At 36.2% G+C, this 20218-nt stretch overlaps 1 protein-coding gene across 1 annotated transcript; it reads right to left on the bottom strand.

Moving 5' to 3' along the window:
- Positions 1-194: 194 nt before the first annotated feature.
- LOC120091600 (Actin-like ATPase superfamily protein) lies at positions 195-7608 on the bottom strand. The gene is given in 5 exon segments (XM_039049701.2): positions 195-486; positions 488-796; positions 1025-1180; positions 2425-3011; positions 7174-7608. Coding segments are annotated over 4 exon segments (1059 nt in total). The 5' UTR covers positions 2980-3011; positions 7174-7608; the 3' UTR covers positions 195-447.
- Positions 7609-20218: the final 12610 nt, after the last annotated feature.

The raw sequence follows: 20218 nt of genomic DNA, 5'->3' as shown, positions 1-20218 counted from the left end.
TTACATTGTGTATGCACCTCACTATATAGCAGCACCCAGGGTTAAAATCAAAGTATGAGCATATAGTGCTATATATACACATACATACGTATACATATATATTGCAACAGAATTTGAACATAATTTCGTGAATGTAACATTCTAGAATACATAAAAGTGCATGACACACCAAAAAGAAAAAAAAAAACTGCAAATGCTGAACTAATTTGCCTCCAGAGTTGGCTCTCGTTTGCTGTTTTCTAATTATGTTGGACCTGTAAATACCATTTACAAGTTAGATCCTAAAGAACCATTGGCCTAAATTTTTCAACAATGCTATAATCTATAAAACTTCAGGCAACATCTAAAGAGCCATGGAAAATCAACTATCACATCTTGAAGAGATAAAGACATGCTTTCTGGTTTCAAAAAAAAAAAAAAAAAAGAATAAAGACATGCTTTCCGGGTTTAGATGTCTTCTTCCATGAGCTCTTTTCCATTAGTCAGATCCTCTCTCTCTCCAGATTGCGTGTACTTCATCAGTTCGAAACCGTTGGGTGAACGTTGCTTCCTCCAATGGTGTAGAAACACCGTGTGCCCAAGCAAGAAGACCAGTATATGCGATCATTGCCCCATTATCGATACAATAACGGTCATCAGTTGCAAATAACCTTCCACCTCGCTCAGAGCACATTATTCTCATCATCTCTTGCAAACGCTCATTACAACCTACACCACCGACTATAAGAACATCTTTCTTGTCACAGTGAGCCATGGCTCTTTCCGTGATTTCCACAAGCATAGCAAACAATGTTTCCTGCAACACAGAACAGCAAGTTAAGTCAATCGAATAACAATTGCAAGTCATTTTACAGAAGAATGAGTGAACACAGCAGTTTTACAAGTTGGCTCAAAGTTTGAGACCATCTATAAAAGAGCACAGCCCAATTCAGAAACACAGCTTGGTTACAGAATGGTCCAAGGTTTCCAGTCCATCTCAGAAATGGAGACAAAAACCGCTTTTATCATAGTAAACAAAGATTACCTGCAGAGAGTAGCACAAATCAGCAGGAGTACACTCATTACTTTTTAACTTCTCCTCAGCAGTTGCTTCGATATAGCTCAATATGCCACTGAATGATACATCCATCCCTTTGACAACATATGGAAGTTCAATAAAAAGTTTTCCTTTCTTTGCAAGCTGTGGACAAAGAAAAATCAATAGAATTAGTCAAAGAAAGCACTTTCTTACACATTATTTAAGCTCAAGCACTTTGTTGGGATTCAGGAAAGAAGGAAAAAAAAAGGTTTCAAGCTAAAACACATTTTGAATAAATTAAATCATGATTAGTAAAGAACAAGAATCAATTTATAAGATAACAACCGTATTTAAATCATCATACAAATTGTTGAAAACCTTGAGCCATTTGGAATATTAAACTAGCAAATAGGTAAACCTGAAGATATTGGCGTCCTTCACTTGAGATCTTAAACCAATGAAACCATGTTTTAATACATTAAAAAGTGTAAAAAACATCTTGTTAAATGAAAAGTAGATGCATGAATGAACCCTTCTTATATATTCATCAACTTTAATGATAAAAGAGGAATTACATATGTTCAATTCAAACTGTTAGGATACCCTCCTAACAAGACACTCACACAAAGGACAAATAAAGAATACTAAAAGAGAGATTTATATTGCAGTATCAATGAAGAAACCACAATATACCTCAACAAATTCTAGAGAGCTGAGAATCCTCCACAAATTCCCAACAAAGAAATCACCACAAAATAAATCACACCTTTCCTCTCAACTCACTACCTCTATTCATAACTAAAAGCCCTAACAAACTTACTATCTAATTACTAATATGCCCCTTCTGATTACCATTCTAATATTTACTAATAATCCTACTATTTCCACAACTAGGGGTCTTACACAAACATCCTCCTACAATTACGAGATTACTGCTGACTACTCGAAGCTCTATTATATAGGATTCTAAAAGGATCTAGTAACTGAAGTCACACAAACACAAATAAGTTGGCATTTCTCTTTTTCCATTTCTGAACTAATAAATGGAAACAGGGAGCATTTTCTCTCATAATACTCTCCCCTTAAATATTTTGACATTCCATTGTAAATTTCTTCTTTACATATCACGTATCATATACAAATAGAAAACAAACCAAAGTTATACGAGCAAATTTACAAAAAAGGAAGCAACATTTCCCTTCTAAAAGGAATCAAAGAGCATATTTAGTTTATGATATTTCAAACGTTTAATTTGAAGCCTTGAAATAAGACCTATCTTTAAGTTTTTTTTTTCCATTCAGGCTCAGCTTGAGCTATTAAGGTTGCACGTCTTTCATTCGCAATAATCTGATGAAAGGAATAATGGATTAACAAAAAATCTATATTATCAATTTTCTATAACACACCTGTTCAATATTGTATCCAGGACTTGGATCATTGGATAATGTTAGGACTCTTGCAAACCGGTCCAAGCAATTTCCAACAGCAATGTCAATAGTCTCCCCAAAGATTCTATACCTTCCTTCACTATAAGCAATCACCTGAGTATTCCCACCACTAACATACAAGACAACAGGATCATCTGCACCAGTTACAACCCTTCCCATCTCAATATGTGCAACACAGTGATTAACAGCGACAATAGGCTTATTCCATATCTGAGAAAGAACCCTCACAGCAACAGCAGAAACTTGTAGAGGAGCTCCCATGCCAGGCCCTTTGGTGTAACAGAGGCAGTCAATATCTTTGGGGGTAATTTTTGCAGTTTCCAGAGCAGACTTAACCAATGGAAGAATGTGGTGGAGATGGTGATGTGCAGTTTCACGAGGAAGGAAGCCATGGCCAGGAGGTGTAATGTAGGTATGACGTGGGTTTGACAAAATGTTGCCATCTAAAGTTACAACCCCAACACCAATCTTGTTTGCTGAACCCTCAAAACCCAGAGCTATCATGTTCTTCATTTCCCAATCAATTCAAGGGGCCCTATAGAAAACTGGAAAATAAATAAATAAATAAATTCTGAAAAACATGAAAACGATAGACATAACAATAACCTGCTATGAGTTTTATTGGACAAAATATAAAATTTTGGGAATTTTGTACAAATGGCCCCTTTTCAGGGGCCCAAATGAAGATTAGCCATTTAAAAAATATAAGAATTTTGTCATTTTGCTTGCATCATCACCGTGTAAAGTTACCATTTCGACCCCAAGAACCACATGTGTTTGGTCCTCAACATTCTTCTCACTACCTAATCTCGTTACTTGCTAGCGCCCTCGATCCCAATTATTAACGATATTAGTTGACACAATCACATTTTCGTTACTCACTCCTCGCTTGTGTTCTTGATCCTCGATTCTCACACTCCTAACACTTTACTGCTTTAATGAATTTTAAACATTAGATTGAAAAAGCTTCATATATTTTAGGTGCATGTCCTCTCTCGTCTCTTACTACTTTCTCTCGCTCTCCCATCCATCAAACAGCTCCCAAATTTTCTCAAACAACATGAATCATCCAACTGCAATTTTTACCATCTTTATCATTCTCGATCTTTAACCAGTACTAGCGAACTCCACCATTGATTCTCTCCTCTTTCCCTCGAACAATAACACTTATTTCTATCATTTTCATTTTTGTTTTTTGTTTTTCGTTTCGGGTGCATGTGCTCTCTCGTTGGGTTTATGGTTTTAAGGTTTAGATTTTCATTTCCAACCTGAATAGCAAAATAAGGTTCAAGCGAGCAAAGAGAACTGATCACCAGGATGAAGTTCTGAGAGGGTTTAGAAAGTACCAAGATCTAATAGATAGAATCAAGTAGCAAGATAGCAAAGAGAATGTGTGAATAAGAGACTCGACACTATAAAATCTGCTACAAGAGGTGAAGGGTTGATGTTCCACTCTCTAGCTGCAACAATAGCATGTGAACACAAAATCTCTAAAGTTTCAAACTCTCTACAACTGCATTCATGCGTGTTGAGGATGACAATATCGTCAAGCACCATCCTTCACATGAAACCTATAACAATCAATTGGGTGAACTTGGTAAAGTCTATCACACTCAATTGTCATAATTTTCTCTACGTAGTTTGAGTGTGTTTATGTACTAGATGACCAAAGGTTTCACCACTTGTAGAACCACTCATGGATAAAACCTCCAATGAATTCAAGCAATAAGGTTAATGGCAACAGTCTTGCTTCTTTGATCAAAGCTCGAAGTACTCAACACTGTTGCTAGTCATGTTATCGTATCAATTTCCCTTCTCACAACATCATGCCCATCGTTCGACCCTAACTTCTTGCAAATACCTTGCAAGGCTCCCGTTTTTAAAGTTCAAAAGTTGGTTCCAATACCTTTGAAGTCTAACTCTTGGAAAACTCTGGCCGCATTATTAAACAAAAGAGTCGCCACACTATCCTTGAAGTTCGATATGACATTATTTTTTACGTGATAAGTACAAAGTTCATATAATGTTATGAGGAATACAGCTTCAATTGCATTGATAATAGTTACGTGTCGATCTAAAACGAATACTAAGTTAGGAAAATCTCCATGATCGATCAGTCTCCTTGTCAACAATTGCATATGTAAATGGGTACAACTGATTATTACCATCCATAACAACTCCGACTAACATCGTGCCTTTATATTTACTATTTAAATGAGTGTCTTCAACAATTACCACAGGATGGCAACTTCTAAAACCTCTTATGCAAGGATCCTAGTGCCATAAACATATTATTGAAGTATTGAGCTTATTCAAGTTCAATCTCAAATATGGTCTAGGATTTTTTATCTTCAAAGCTTCTCCATAAACATACAACACGACATACGAGTCTTCGAGAGTCCCCCTCACAGTAGTGTATGCAATTTCCTTTGCATGCCATGTCTTGTCATAGTTGATATTTACACCATACTCTTGTCATATATCCTTAATAATATGTCATGGTTTGTGTGCACGACCAACTTCATACTTGTTCTTAATTAACTCTCTAATTAAGAAAACACTAGCTTGCCTGTGGTCGTGATTCAAAACCTCAATTGAGCATTTATGCACAGTCGTATACATTGTGATCTTGAAAATGTCACGACCCTCCATTCTTACTGCACAAATTGCCCACTTACAATTCTCATGGATACATCGCACAATGTATAGATTTTTATTTGATTTATTAACTCGCATATCAAAATTCTTCTTAATATTCAACATTGACAACCTCATCTTCAGGTCATTCTTGCACAAGAAAAATTAGCCTACCTTAATATTCACCCCTGAAGAAGATTGTAGATTCAAGATCAAGTCTCCACTTCTAATAGTACTCACCGATGGCCCAACTTCATCGAACCTTGCTAGAATCGGAGTCTTAATAGGAACATTTCCAATAAAAGGATCAGACTATTGCATTCGGAGTCTACTATGATACATTTCCAAGAGAAGGCCCACTCCCTCGTCCAATTGGAGTCTGATGCGACAAATTTGTTGTAGTCTCAACAGTTTCAAATCCATCCATGGTCACATCGTCTACGTTTTCAAAATTGGTCTCGTTCCCAACATCTTCCATGGTCACATTATAATTGTTCTCTCTAGTCTTATTCATCATTACGACCCCTTTTTCGACCAGTGTTATGTTGGGTAGTATACAACTCCCATAGGTTGTTGTAATTTTCCATTCAAACCACTGATGGAAAAAAAAATATCTGGTTCATTAATATCACTAGAAGAAACAACATCCTCCTCTCCACACATAGGTTGGTGTTCTCTCTCTATGTTTTTAAAGGTTGTCTCTTGTTGGATTTATTCAACACTTATGAATATCTAAGGTCTAAAATGATCCATCTTTGAAATGAGAAATCGAACATCGTCATTCCCCATTAAGTATACTGGAGGAGATTCACAATCCAACTTATATTTCACTCTCATTATAATGTTGTACTCTGATGAACTAACTTTTATAAGTTCATATGCGCGATCTCTCAATTCACTATACTATAGTGCGCTCAACACTAAGATACCCTTCAAATGACCTCCATTATAGCATTGTTCTTTGTCATCCCATGAACCACCATATCGAATCAATTGAGGCCTTTTGTCCATCCTTCAAAAAAGAATATAAAAAAGAATCAATTAAAATAAACAATTTTGATAACTCTTGGTCTTCGCTCTCGTTCCTCCTCTTGCTTCTCATTACTTGTTCTTATAACTCAAGGACACAGTTGTAGAACCTTTATTCTCTCTTTTCACTTCTCTCCCCAAATTTGCACTACCCTCACGTGCCACTACGAACTACTCGTTCCTTGCTCGTGATCATAATACACCCTCTTTGATCATTATGACACTCGCTTGTTTTATCTTGGTTACATGATACCGTCTCAAACAACCTCAAAATAATAATAAAAAATAAAAATAAAAAACAAACCGTAAGTAGATATACCTTTACTTATGTGATGTTTGAAAATGATTGTCTATGATAATTGAAAAACCTTTAGAACGTTACAATGTTTATTTTTCTATACTTTTGAAGATGCCTGGTTATGGGTTCTTTTGAAGTAACGTGAGGTGTTTATGTGTAAACAATTTCGAGTGTTTGTGCTCTTTGTGTTAAGGGAAATATAACATGCAAATCACTTTCCTTTAAATTGATTTGAAAGGATTGCAGGACTGACAGTAATTTTCCATTAGAGTGTATATTCGTACAACTAGCATTAATCACCAGTAAATTAAAAAAAAAAAAATGGAAAGTGGAGTCAAAAATGAAGAGTGAGGTGCAAGTAGCGAGAAGTTAGTATCATTCGAATAGGCCAGCGACTCCAAGCTTAGGGCGAATCGAGCAATCGAGCATTGTTCTTGGGATCGAAACAATGATTTCACACGGTAATGTACAAGCAGAAGACCAAAATTCTTATATTTTTAAATAGTGAGTCAATTTTCATTTGGGCCCTCTAAGGATGGTCATCCATACAAAATTTCCCAAAAGTTCCTAAAAATGTAGTACATGAATTTTCAAATTTGTATGATAATCAAAACGCAAAACCTCATAAACTACGGCAAAAAAGAAAGAATTTCACTGAAAGATTCTCAACTGCTGGGATGAATATCATTCAATCAAAATAGAAAATGGGTATGAAGAAGTTAAAGAGAGAAAGTAGAACTAACCAAAAACAAGGGGGTGAAGCCCTTTCTTTGGCTCGATTCTTCAAACTGTAACTGATTTCCTATTCTCCAGATGTCCGAGGCGACGTTACTAAACTCGGTCGTTGACTCGGACGAACTCAATTAAGTCAGTACGATTTTCTGATTGTTTTGGGCACAACGGAAAATATTTGCAATTTTGGCCACACTTATATGTCTGGTTTGCAATTCTGGATCGGAGGGAGGATGATGATGGGTGGCCTATGTTTGGAGAGGAACACAGACACGGGACTTCGAGGTCGGCCGGCTGTGAGAAGAACAGTGGCAAGGCGTCGATACGACCGACGTGGCAGGGAGAGACGGACTACGAGTGGCGTGGCAGTGGACGGCCTGAGGTCGGCGAATGGAAGGAGCGACCGGTGCAGTGCAGAAGGAACTGAGAGACTGATGACGAAAAGCAAGGGCTAAGGCTTTAGGGTTTAACAAGTTATACTCCGTTCAGTTAGAAGCCATATGAGGTCTGACCCACCTTTGGCCTTTGCTTATATCAACATTCAGCTTTTAGAAATGTTTGCGCCTTTGAGGCGCTTAATTGGTCAGCATAATCAATTATATAAAAGTTAGTGTCTAAGATATCATAGTTTGGATTATAATAGTCTTTGTTGAGATGTAAATTATTCTTGTTTGGATAAAAAATAATAAATATTATAGCAAACAAGAAAAAAAAGAATCAGTAAAAAAAGTAGTAAATAGTATATGCAGTACCAAATAGGATTTTGAAGTAGTGTTTACAACACTTAATTATAGGTTATAAATAGTTACACACTATTATTTTATTCGGTGTACTAAACATGGAGTGAGTTATAATAACCAACTTCACCGACTTCAAGTTGGGGTCGAAATGGCCCCAAATTTTTTTCTTTCTTCTTTGTTCTCCAACATCTCTCCCTACCTAAACCCATGGAAAATGAAGCTTCTATCAATGTGAAATTAAAGAGTGAGAGGAATAGGTGAGAGTGAGACCAAGGAGTAAGAGGAAGAATCCAACTGCAAAGGGAAAAAAGTTGCATAATGAAAAATAATCAAAAGGAGCAAGAGGAAGAAACGAGAGCGAGAAGAATAAACAAGAGGAAGAATCCAACAGCGAAGGAAAAATCTTGAAAAATTATAGATTTGATGAGGAAAAATATCAAAGAAACTAGAGGAAGTGTTGTAACCGACTACCCTCCGACAGTCAAATTGTTGGATTAAGGAAGCATGCAACGGAAGAAAAAGGGATTATTAAGCATTCTAATTCATTAATTTTGGCTTCAAATTCAACATGTCCATAAATTAAAAAGAAGGCTTCAACACTAACCTTTGAAGATACTTTTGAATCATGAATTCTAGTTGCAATCCTCCCTTTCTTTGGATGTGAACCACCACAAGGTCTTCCATACTATTCTCTTGGTGCCTTAGATTGAGTTGTGTCACTCAAAATAAGTTTGAATTAGGGAAATGAAGGAGAAAGGTTTTCTGGTTTTCCCCAGAATGAAGACTTTCTTCAAACAGATTTTTCAACAAAAATCTCTACAATGCATGCCCATTCCACTCAGAATTTATATTGCATGACTATCATGTAATCAAGAATACATGTATGAATTATAGTGGTTGCCTTGAATTTGCTGAGAATTGCAATGGAATTGTGACTAACCTACTAGGTGAAGAAGTGGGAAATTCCCACTTTTCCAATTTTTCTAATTTTTCAATTTTTATTCTTTAATTAAAATTGAGTTTTTATTAATTTTACAAAAATTAATTCAATAATTAAATTTTCTAATAAAATCAATAATTAATAATTAATTTAATAATTTAATTAATTCTAATTAACTTAATATCAAATATCAATTTAATTAATCATCACTTCCACTATCATGAATTCCTATTCATGAATTTAATTTTTAAATCATGTTTATATATTAATCGATTCTCCAATTTTGTTTAATTCCAAAATTAAACATGTAATTATATTACATATAATTACTAATTTCCTTAATTCTAATATGAACATTTCAGATCAACTTATCACGCTATTCTAAGGCTAATCCATTTGTGAGCTAGTAGGGGGACCTAATGGACCTACAAATCATGGGCTCCAACGATCCGAGATTAACGGCTAAACTCTTTACACCGAATTAACCTTCATTCGTTAACTACTGGGCCACTCCATTAAAGCCTAGAGTTGCATTTCCCTCACTGAAGATATATTGTGTGCACTCGATATAACCATGATTAATAAGTTAACCTTTTACAGGTTGTTCATAATAACGGCTGGGTCAAATGACTGTTATACCCCGAGATTATCTCGTGTTCCTTAAGTCCTACTGATCCTCTAATGAACAATTGGTTTGTGATCTAATCATCAAATCGAGTCCCTTTCGGGCCAATGAGAGGGTGTGACACCTTGTTTAAGACCCAGAATCAACACTTAAGGGAACAACCTCTCTACTATCTCTAAAAGTGGGTAGAAGTGAATTTCATCTTGCACCCTATGTCCCCAACTATCTACCCGATCTTACCCTGAAATGAGAGGCTTATTGAGGCGATGTTGTTGAGCCAACCCTCACCTATGCAAATCTAAGGATAATCCTGAATAAATAGGAGTTCATAGTTAGCTCAAGATTAAGGTCAAGTTACCTAGGTCTTCATTTTGAAATAGTCAATCTTAAACAGTAAACATCGTTATAAAGTAAAAGTGACTTATTTCTTGGTCTGATCTTATGCAAACTCATTGCACAAGATGCCCCCACTCCTCATGTCACTACATGTACGAATCAAGATCACTTCATTTGTAACACTTTACAACTTCTTGTAACAACTACAGAGTGGGTCACATCCAATAGTGTTACCAGAATAAGGCATCCAACTTTATTCATATACTATAGATCATTTAGACTATTTACTCGAACCTGATCCACTATTATGTCTTCACATAAAGTTCAAGTACTCATTTTATACTCATGGATCTTTTAGTTTATTAGATTTATTTCTAAAATGAAATAAGAAATTCATTTATTCAATACAATTTTATTGAATAAAACTTCAATAACAACTTTATTTAATTTATCAGAATAATTTTATCGTTTATCAACCATGAGCTTTAGGACATGAAACCCAACACAAATTTGACAGTAGCGAACAGTCACGAATAGCAATCATCAGAAATACGAAACCTGCAAAACAAAAACTCGTTACAAGCGGAGTCGCGAATCTCGCTCTCTTTAAGACGTTTTGAGGCTCTTGCCAAGTGTGTAAGCAGTTCTACAGGATTGCCACGTCGTCCCTAGGATAAAACATCTCATAATATATAAAAACATCTTGATCGAAGTGTTGCACAAAGCCCGATTGGAGAATTCACACCCTTTAATATGATATGCTCGAAAAACGAAAACAAGAACTAAAATTGAGGAAGAAATCAAGAGGGATTGGAGTTGTGAGGAATGATGGAAGGTTGGCACCTTTTATAGGCCTCGAAGACCAACTACAACGTGAACTGTCGGGGAAAAAAATACGTCCAACCATAGAATGTGCTTGAGTGGAAGTCGACGCGGGCGGAAGACTGAAGATTGGGACTAAATCAGTTATTAGTTTTATAAATTAATTAATTAATTAAATAATAAAAAATTAAATAACTTTTTATTAAAAAATAATCGCACACATGTGTGCCTCGTCACGCACGACCGAATGGACGATGACGGCTCGTGTATGGGATGTCTAACGTACCCACATTTTCTATCTCCTCATTACCTCTAAAATATGGGTACCCCTTGGAACCCAAACCCAAAGCCCAAGATGGGAGTATAAAAAGGAGACTCCTCTTTAAAAAATAATCAATGTGGGATTCTCAATCAAAAGTTTTTTTTCCTTTTCTTTCAAAAACTTGAGTTTTCACCCAACAATCCCCCATTTGAAAATTTAAAACATAAGAAAAGCATTTTTCATTGAGCAATATCAGTTTATACAACACTATGCATAAGCAAAGGTGTCTTACAACTTGAACCTTTACGTATAGTAGATGATTTAAAAAATACTAGAGTAACCATTGGTTTTGAACTCTATCTCTAACAACATCTCACACACAATATAATTAGGGTGTAGTTCGAAAGCCTATGCTTTAAGGCCTATTAAGTTTAACCCGATTTAGTGAATGATCTAGAGAGTTTGCATAAAAACTTCATAAGAAGCGGCCCCCACTCCCACATTCACATAGTGAGTCTATCAAGAGTACTCTTGTAGCTAGGTACCTCACTTAACATCAAGTATAGATTTCATTAATAACTAAATTCAACCTTTCTTACGTTTCAGGATATCATGCTCAAACGGCAGGTCACACGAAGGAAGCTCTGTGTTCATTTTAGCATGATTCACTATATATTACTTGTGATTAGTTGTTAAATGTTGAACCTGTTTCTTGGGATCTCCAGTCTACAAGTTGGGTTTTCCTCACAGTAATTCATCTTTCTATAAGCATGAGTCTCATCCTTTCTGAGGTTTTGAAAACCTTCGCTCTGACCAGTCCTTTCACCAAAGGATCTGCCAAGTTTTCATCAGTTCGTATATGATTGATGGCGAGAAATTGGAAGTCAATTTTACTCGACAACCAAAATCTCGTGGACGCATTATGCGATGCATGTTCCTAAGATATGCGTTGATAGTCATACGTCGATAGTCATGTGTTGGACTGATATTGCGTTAATGAATGTATGCGATGACCATACGTTCTGCCACAAGTTTTCTTGCGTTGGAACCAAGTATAATTCCAACGCAAGTTTCTCGGGTAATCCGAGATAGAACACAGGGACTTGTAACTATATGTTTGTAGTGATGTGCATGTGGCGGTATAAATAAAAGAATGGAGGGGATGTTGCTAAGTTAATCCTACTCCTACTCCTATCTAACAGACAACGCAATGAGAATATGCATGAAAGGTAGAGATGCGAAAACCTTGACATGAAATAAATGTATGGAAAAATGTGGAGATGTTTTCATTGCAATACTTAAGAGTGACCGCAAGGGCAACCCTAGTTAACACAAACTAATGCAATCATGCAACACTCATACAATAGTAAACTACCTTTTGATGCGAATGCTACGACTTCTAATGCTAGAACGCATGCGATGTATGTGCAGAGGTGTCTATAGGGCCTACACATAAGCCTCTAATTCTTGCCTATGCGATGATACACAAACAAGGCGACCACATATCGTCATTCCTATTCCTAAGGTGTATGCGATGCAGTGTTGACAAACAAAGCTTATCTCTAAGTCCCTATCTCTTGATCATGCCGATCTAATCTCACTCTCTCGAGTCTAGATTCTAACCTAGCTCTCTCGAGTCATTAGGTTTTTTCTTTAGACTCTCTCTTGAGTAGCTCTAAAGGGGTATTGGGCACAACATAAAACAAGACAAACGCATGAACTTGGTTGACACAAGGTTGTTACTATCCCTAGTGAACATCGCATACCTTGCTTAATGCGTCCAATCACTTACCTTCCCGAGCAGTTGATTGTTGCTGACTTTACTCATAGACAAGCAATGCGTTAGCCTATAGATAGGCATTGCAGTAGCTTCACACTAAGCAAATAAGGTTACTCACACACTCGTGCAACGCACACCTCTCGGTGGGTTGCTACGTGCTTCATATTCCTAATCTACATGACTAAGTATGCAATACCCAAGCACTCCCACTAAGTGTTGCAATGAAAGTAAAGATGCTAAGCAAAGAAGATGGAGATGGAGTTGAAGGAAACAGATAAGTGCATTGAAAACAAGTTGTATTAATTCCTTAATCACAAAATATCATACAATACAATATAGGAAAAGAAAGGAAAAATAAATGACCGGCTGGAAGAAAAGATTTGCTCCCAGCGAATGTGCGTCAAGGCTGCCGGTGGTGCCATGGATGGGTGGAGGAGCTGACTCTCTCAAGATCTAGCTCCGATCGAAGGCTCCGGTTGTCACTCGAAATGGATGAAGGAGGTGAAGAACTCTCAGCATTTTCTCACGCATTTTGTCTAGATCACAAGGATCCCCCCTAGGCGAACCTTAGGCGAAAACCTTGGATTCCTTGAATTTCTGCTCACCAGCTTCTATTTATAGAGCTTGGGTCGCTAATATCATTAATTGGACTGCTCTGAGTCTAACATTCGACGCGTTAGTCCTTTCTGAACCTCTGTCACCAACGGCGTGGTAGGTGAAATGCCAACATCTTTGGATTTTCTCGAGATAGGTGCGTTGATGCTTTCATTCCACCTACCTTGTATTAATCCCATTAGTTTGCGTTGTCGCATAGCTGCAATCATTCAATGGCCACATTCGCTTAATACCGCAACTCTACATGATGACCGCAATCGCTTGACGAGTGCAACTTCTATGCGATGGATGCATACGGATGATTACCGCAACATCCATGGACGCGTTTGGCTTTGCGATGGAGTGTTTCTCCGCATGCGGTCGTCTATGCGGTGGTCTGGTTTCTGCGTTTGCGTTCATTTCCTGCATTGGCTACAAAAATAGAATATTGAACGCATAATTAACGCAAAATAACGAGTTAACTGAGATTCGACATGCTGATCGACGTAAACTCTTTTTCTCGTGAATTCCTAACATGATTGCCGCATATTCTGCCTAACAACCTTTATAATTCTAAGTAAAAGGACTAAGATGGCATGCATTTCTGCATGTCATCAATGATCCTCTCTAATTGCATCAGTAGTAAGGAAATTTCTACTGGTACTATGCTTACAACGTATTTTTCGTCTCTTTCCATTGCAGTAACGGTTCTAAACTTTTGCGATTTTTGTAGTACTACCCAATGGATCAATATGGTTGGTATCGGCTTTTCCCATAGGGGAAGCTCTGATAGCAGACTTCTAAGTCAGCCTGCTTCCTCACTAGTTGTTGCTAGTGCTATCATTTCTAATTCCATCATAGATTGGGCTATAGTCTATTTCTTGGACTTCCAAGAGATAGCTCCGCCTACTATATTATAGATATAACCACTTGTAGCCTTTAAATCATCCGAGGGGGAGTTCCAATCAGCATCGTTGAGTCTTTCCAGGACAGCAGGAAACTTCTAATAATATAATCCTAGATTTTAGGTTTTCTTCAAGTACCTCATATCCCTTTCTATAGCATTCCAATGCTCTATATTAGGTCCGTTTGTAAACCTACAAAGTAATCCTACAACATAAGCTATATCAGGCCTAGTACAGTCAACACCATATCTAAGATTGCTTATGATGCTTGCATACTCAGATTGATTAGCACTATTATCGATGTTCTTGAACAACTTAGTACTAGGGTCATAAGGAGTATATGTTGGTTTACATTCAAAGTAGTTATATTTCTTTAGAATCTTTTCTACATAGTGAGATTGATCCAAATAAATTTCCTTTTCAGACCTAGTCACTTTTATGCCTAAGATTACACTTGCTTCTCCTAAGTCTTTCATGTTGAAGTTTTCACTCAATGTAGATCTCACATCATTTATGACGTGCAAGTTTGACCCAAAGATTAACAAATCATCTACATACATACACATATAGTGCAAAGATTATTTTCGAACTTATAGTATATGCATTTTTCACTTTCATTGACCTTGAAACCTTTAGTTATGATTAGGTTATCAAACTTTTCATGTCATTGCTTAGGAGCTTGTTTCAGGCCATATAGAGATTTATCTAGCTTACAAACCTTTTTTTCTTGACCATGGACTATAAAGCCCTCAAGTTGTTCCATGTAAATCTCTTCTTCAAGTTCACCGTTTAGGAAAGCGGTCTTTACATCCATCTAATGTACTATGAGGTTATAAAGAGTAGCAAGAGAAAACAAAACATGGATTGAGGTAATTCTAGTGCAGGGGAGAAGGTGTCAAAGAAGTCTATGTTTTCTCTTTGTCTGAAGCCCTTTGCCACTAACCTAGCTTTAAACTTGTCAACTGTTCCATCAAGTCTAAGTTTCTTCCTTATGATTCATTTGCACCCTATTGCCTTGCAATCTGCGGGTAGGTCTACTAAGTGTCAAGTCCTATTTGACTCAAGAGAGTCCATTTCATCATTTATGACTTCTTTCCATAAGTAGGCATCTACAGAGGATAGGACAACTTTTAGGTCTTTAGGATCTTCTTCTACATTATAGGTCTGGAAGTCATCCCTAACATCCTTGATGGTTCTAGTTTTTTTACTTCTTCTAGGTTCTAAGTTGCTTTCCTCTGTAGAGGTAGAATTTCTAACTAAGGTTAGACTACTGGATCTTGAGCCCCCACTATTTTTCGATTTAAAAGGAAATCTATTCTCAAAGAAGTCAACATCGTTTGACTCAATGACCACTTAGTTTACTAGGTCATAGAATCTATAAGCTTTACTATTTATGGCATAACCTATAAAGACACACCCATAGGCTCTACTAGCTATTCTTTTTTTAGGGTCTGAAATCCTTATAAAGGCTAGACATTCCCATGTTCTAAAGTATGACAAGTTAAGTTTCTTATTCTTGAGGATTTGTAAGGTGAAGTTGTGTTTTTAGACTTTGGTATTCTATTTAGGACATACCACACAGTAAGGATGATTTCACCCCACCAATAAGACGCAGCTCTTGAACTAAGTAAAATAGCAACTACTAGCTCAGCTAAATAACTATTTTTCCTTTCAGCTTTTCCATTCATTTTAGAAGAGTAAGATGTAGTCTTTTTGTGTATTATTCCATGTGAGTTAAAGAACTTAGTAAAGCTATTTGAGTCGTACTCAGTTCACATATCAAGAACTTAGTAAAGCTATTTGAGTCGTACTCAGTTCACATATCACTATGAAGTCTTTTAACCTTTCCATTAAACTAATTCTCTACTTCAGTTACAAACAATTTGAAAGCATCTCACGCATCACTTTTGTTTTTCAGTATACAAAAGTAAAATCAGAGCAATCATCAATAAAAGTAATAAAATATCTTTTACTGTTCCTAGTCAAGATGTCATCAAATTCACATAAGTCGGAATGAATTAAATCTAGAGGCTCAAATACCCTATGTACAGATTTATATGAAGTCTTAGTTATTTTAGCCTTGCTACAATACTTGCATTTATCAAATTCACTCATGGATAACTTAGGTATCATTTCCAGCCTAATCATGTTAGTAATTAATTTCTTATTGGCATGATAAAGTCTATCATGCAAAACATTCAAAGAACTCGACATATAAATAGAAGATTTCATTTTATTTATGTCTAGGTTTGATTTGAACATTCACTTAGTTGCATAACCTTCCCTACAAATACATTATTCTTAGTAAATGTATATAAGTCCACCCCTATTGTCTGGGTAAACCCGGCCTTGTTGAGGACATAGCCTGAGATCAAGTTCTTTCTTATCTCCGGAATGTGCAGGACATTTTTCAAGGTGAGAATCTTCCCGAATGTAAACTTTAGCTCCACCTCGTCAGTTCCAGCAACTTTTGTTGAGTGGTGATCCCCCAACAGAATGTTCTTATCCTTAGTTTCAGTATAAGTTTTAAGGTCGTGATAGATAGAGCCCAACCTTCAAAGTAGTCCACACCGAGTGCCCAAGAAAGATAGTCCACTAATATATAAAAGTCAAGTGATTACAACATTGTACTTATCTATAAATAGAGAAGATTACAATGACAACGTGGAGCCCAACTTAGCTAATCACCTAGGCTCCCTTAAATGTGAGACTCCTTCTCACTTGAACTTAGCTCCCCTTAAGTATGCTTATATTAGTATTGGATCACTTAGACTCCCCCTAAGTGTATGAGACTTCCTCTCACTTGAAGATATCTTTCCTTCTTATTGTGAACATCCTTCACGTGAGGACTTAGACTCCCCTTAAGTCTTGAGAACTCCTTTCTCGAAGAATAAAGCCTTAGTTTTAAGGTGTGCAAAATCCTTCTCAATCAACAATGTCTTACGCCACTTCTAAGATTGAGCAACATTTGTTCTTATGAAATGCTCATGGTAAGAAAAAATAATGAATAGGTCGCCACAAAAAAGCATAAGACCTTCTTCTTAAAATCAATGCAGTGTAGTAAGTATTCACTACAAGAAAGAAATATTCTCCCAATGCCTAAATCGCCAAGAAAGACCTGGAAACACGTCGGGAGTTCCATCTCCCGATGCATGCAAGAGTGTCGAGAGATTAATCAAGAAATATCCATCGAGAAATAATCTACCGACGTAGAAAGCTATGTCGTCGGGAATTCATACTTATTCCTGATGTCGTATATACACCGTCAGGAGATACTTATGCCCGACGACATCAACACCATGTCGAGCGTTATGCTATCTCCCCACGGTGTTTTGACGGCATCAGGAGTATGTATGAACTCCTCATTCCACTAAACTTACTCCTGACGATGGCTGACCCATTAGGAGTTATACTATCTCCTGACGATGTTGTCAAGAGTTTAGTACATTTTTTTCAAAATACTTCCATTACTACTTTTAATTATTTTTTTTTATTTTGATCTTTGTAACCTAAAATTTAGAACCGAGTAAATTGTTTTCATAAATTCAAATCAAATGAAGTCGTCAATAAAATATTATTTATTACATAAAGGAGAGAGAGAAGTGCTATTATAGAATAATGTTTACATATATTAGGGGTGATCCACAAAAAAAAGAGAGAGAGAGAGAAGTGCTATTATAGAATAATGTTTACATATATTAGAGGTGGTCCACAAAAATAAAAGAGAGAGAGAGAAGTGTGTTGACATGTTACAAGTTTGTGTGACTCCAAAAGGCATCTCCAAAAAGCATCAAACTTACCTACAATATAATTAAAGTCGAGACATTAGACCATATTATTATTAAGATTAAACGTATGAAAAATCACGACCCAACATTTGAAACTAATCTCAAACACAACTTTTAAGTCACACAAAAACTAACAATTACCATAAAACTTCATAAACATAATAATTACCAAAAAAAAAAAAAAACATAACAAAATGATAACAGACTTAGATAACTTAGGAATATTTCAACCCAACCCTCCAAAACACATAAAAACTACAAACTTAGATCATTTAAGAACAATTTCAACCCACCCGTCCAAAACACACAAAAACTACAAACTTAGATCACCTAAAAACCGAGATACTCCTCTATACTCGACCTATAATTTATTTCTATGTTTGATCCCTTCTTTATTCATCCTTAAAAATAAACTTTTAATTTTCTAGCCAACTTGTAATCCAAAACAAATTATGACCCCTACTTAAATTTGTCAAAAACCTCAATATGGCTTGTTTCTTGTGGTTCCTACCTTGTCAAAAACCTCAATATGACGAAGAGTTGTGGTTCAAAGTGAACCTTGGAGTGACATTGAGAAGTTAAGCTAAAAAACTTCTGTTGAAGGACCAAGAGAGGGAAAGCCTAAAACAGGGAACAAAAATGATATTGAAAAAAAAAAAAAGTAGCCATGAAAAAGCTCCATGGAAGTAGAGGAAAATAGAGAATTCTTGGGCTTTAGAAGAAACAACAGCAGACATAGAAAAGGAATGGGCAAATTTCTACAAGAAACCATGGAGGTGAAGGAGGAGAAAGAGGAGAAAGAGTAGGAAGTCACTTCCAAGTTCTGATCTTAAATTCACAACATATGATGGGTACAGTTCTAATATGAACAACAATATTTAGAAAAGATATAGATTATTGTAAGGCCTTATTGCAGACATCTATTAATAATTCATACCCTTATCCTTTCGTAATATGGTTCTAAAGGCAAATTAACAAAGTATGGTCCTAAAAACAAATTAACAAGGACATATATATAGCAGTAGAAAAACAAATAAGTTATTCGTCAAAGCATAGAAATTTAGGTATTATAAATATTAATCCAAGGCAACTTATCAACTAGATCTACAAATATTCACTTTTATATTAGCAAACTCCATTTAACACAATTTTCTCCTAAAAAGAGATCCCAAAATCATCCATCAAAGCATAATTTCTTTTAAAACAAAAAACAAAATCGAAAAAACTTCATATACTAATCCTTGATAATTCATTACAAAACTAGAGAGAAGAAAACTTACTAGGAGAGAGATCCTGGTCACAAGATGAAGAGGGAGAAGACACGGCCGGAGAAGGAAATGAGATATGCGAAGAACACACGATTGAAGAAAGAAATGGAGATGAAGAACAAGTTGGGACGATGCGGTGGAGAGATGGAGACGACGTGACGGATTTGGAGATGGAAGATTGGGATTTTAATAAGATCTCCAAACGCCTTCAAATCATCGTCAGGAGTTCTTCCTAACTCCTGACATTAGTAGTAACTCGTTGAGAGATAGTGACATCAGATGGAGGTTTTAAAAGGAATTTCTGATGGTGTTATACAACATTAGGAGTTAAGAAGAACTCCCGACGCCTATTGTACAACGTTGGGAGGTACGCTATCTCCCAACCACCTATCTCTCGACAGAGATTTCTTGCGTTAGGAGATACCCTTTTTCTTGTAGTGATTCTGTAAAATTCAAACAACGATCTCACAAACAATAGATGCGGCAATTCTAACACAAGAACTTCTTGGACTTAAATAATACAGCAGAATGATGAAAATAATCCTCACATAATATAGACAATTTACCAAAAAGGAAAACATCTCAAAGAAAATATTATGTAGAATAATTCAAATAAGGAAAGAAATATTATGCAAAGATGGCAGCTTGAAGAACAATCTCTAAGACAAGTTCCCATAGAGAAAATCTGAGATAACTCCACAACAGCCCAAGAACATAGAGCTAGAGACTTAAACAAATATATTTAGCCAAAATCACATTTTTAACAATAACAAAGGAAAAAAAAATTAGAGGTGGAAATAGTGTCAATAGGTTTCAATTTTCAAACAACAAAAATAAAAAACGAAATGGTTACCAGGGCCTTAGTGATGGGGGACTACAAGCAAGAGATGAAATTAGAGTAAATATTAAGAAACAAACACGTAAACAATGTGTTGAGATGCAGTATTTTTCTAGCTTTAAGAAGATTCAAACTCTTTATGGCATGTATTATATTTT

This window comes from Benincasa hispida, chromosome 11 (assembly GCF_027475165.1).
Source record: "Benincasa hispida cultivar pf3 chromosome 11, pf3_genome.v1.1, whole genome shotgun sequence".
NCBI lineage: Eukaryota > Viridiplantae > Streptophyta > Magnoliopsida > Cucurbitales > Cucurbitaceae > Benincasa > Benincasa hispida.
This window is presented reverse-complemented; position numbering and strand designations above follow the sequence as displayed.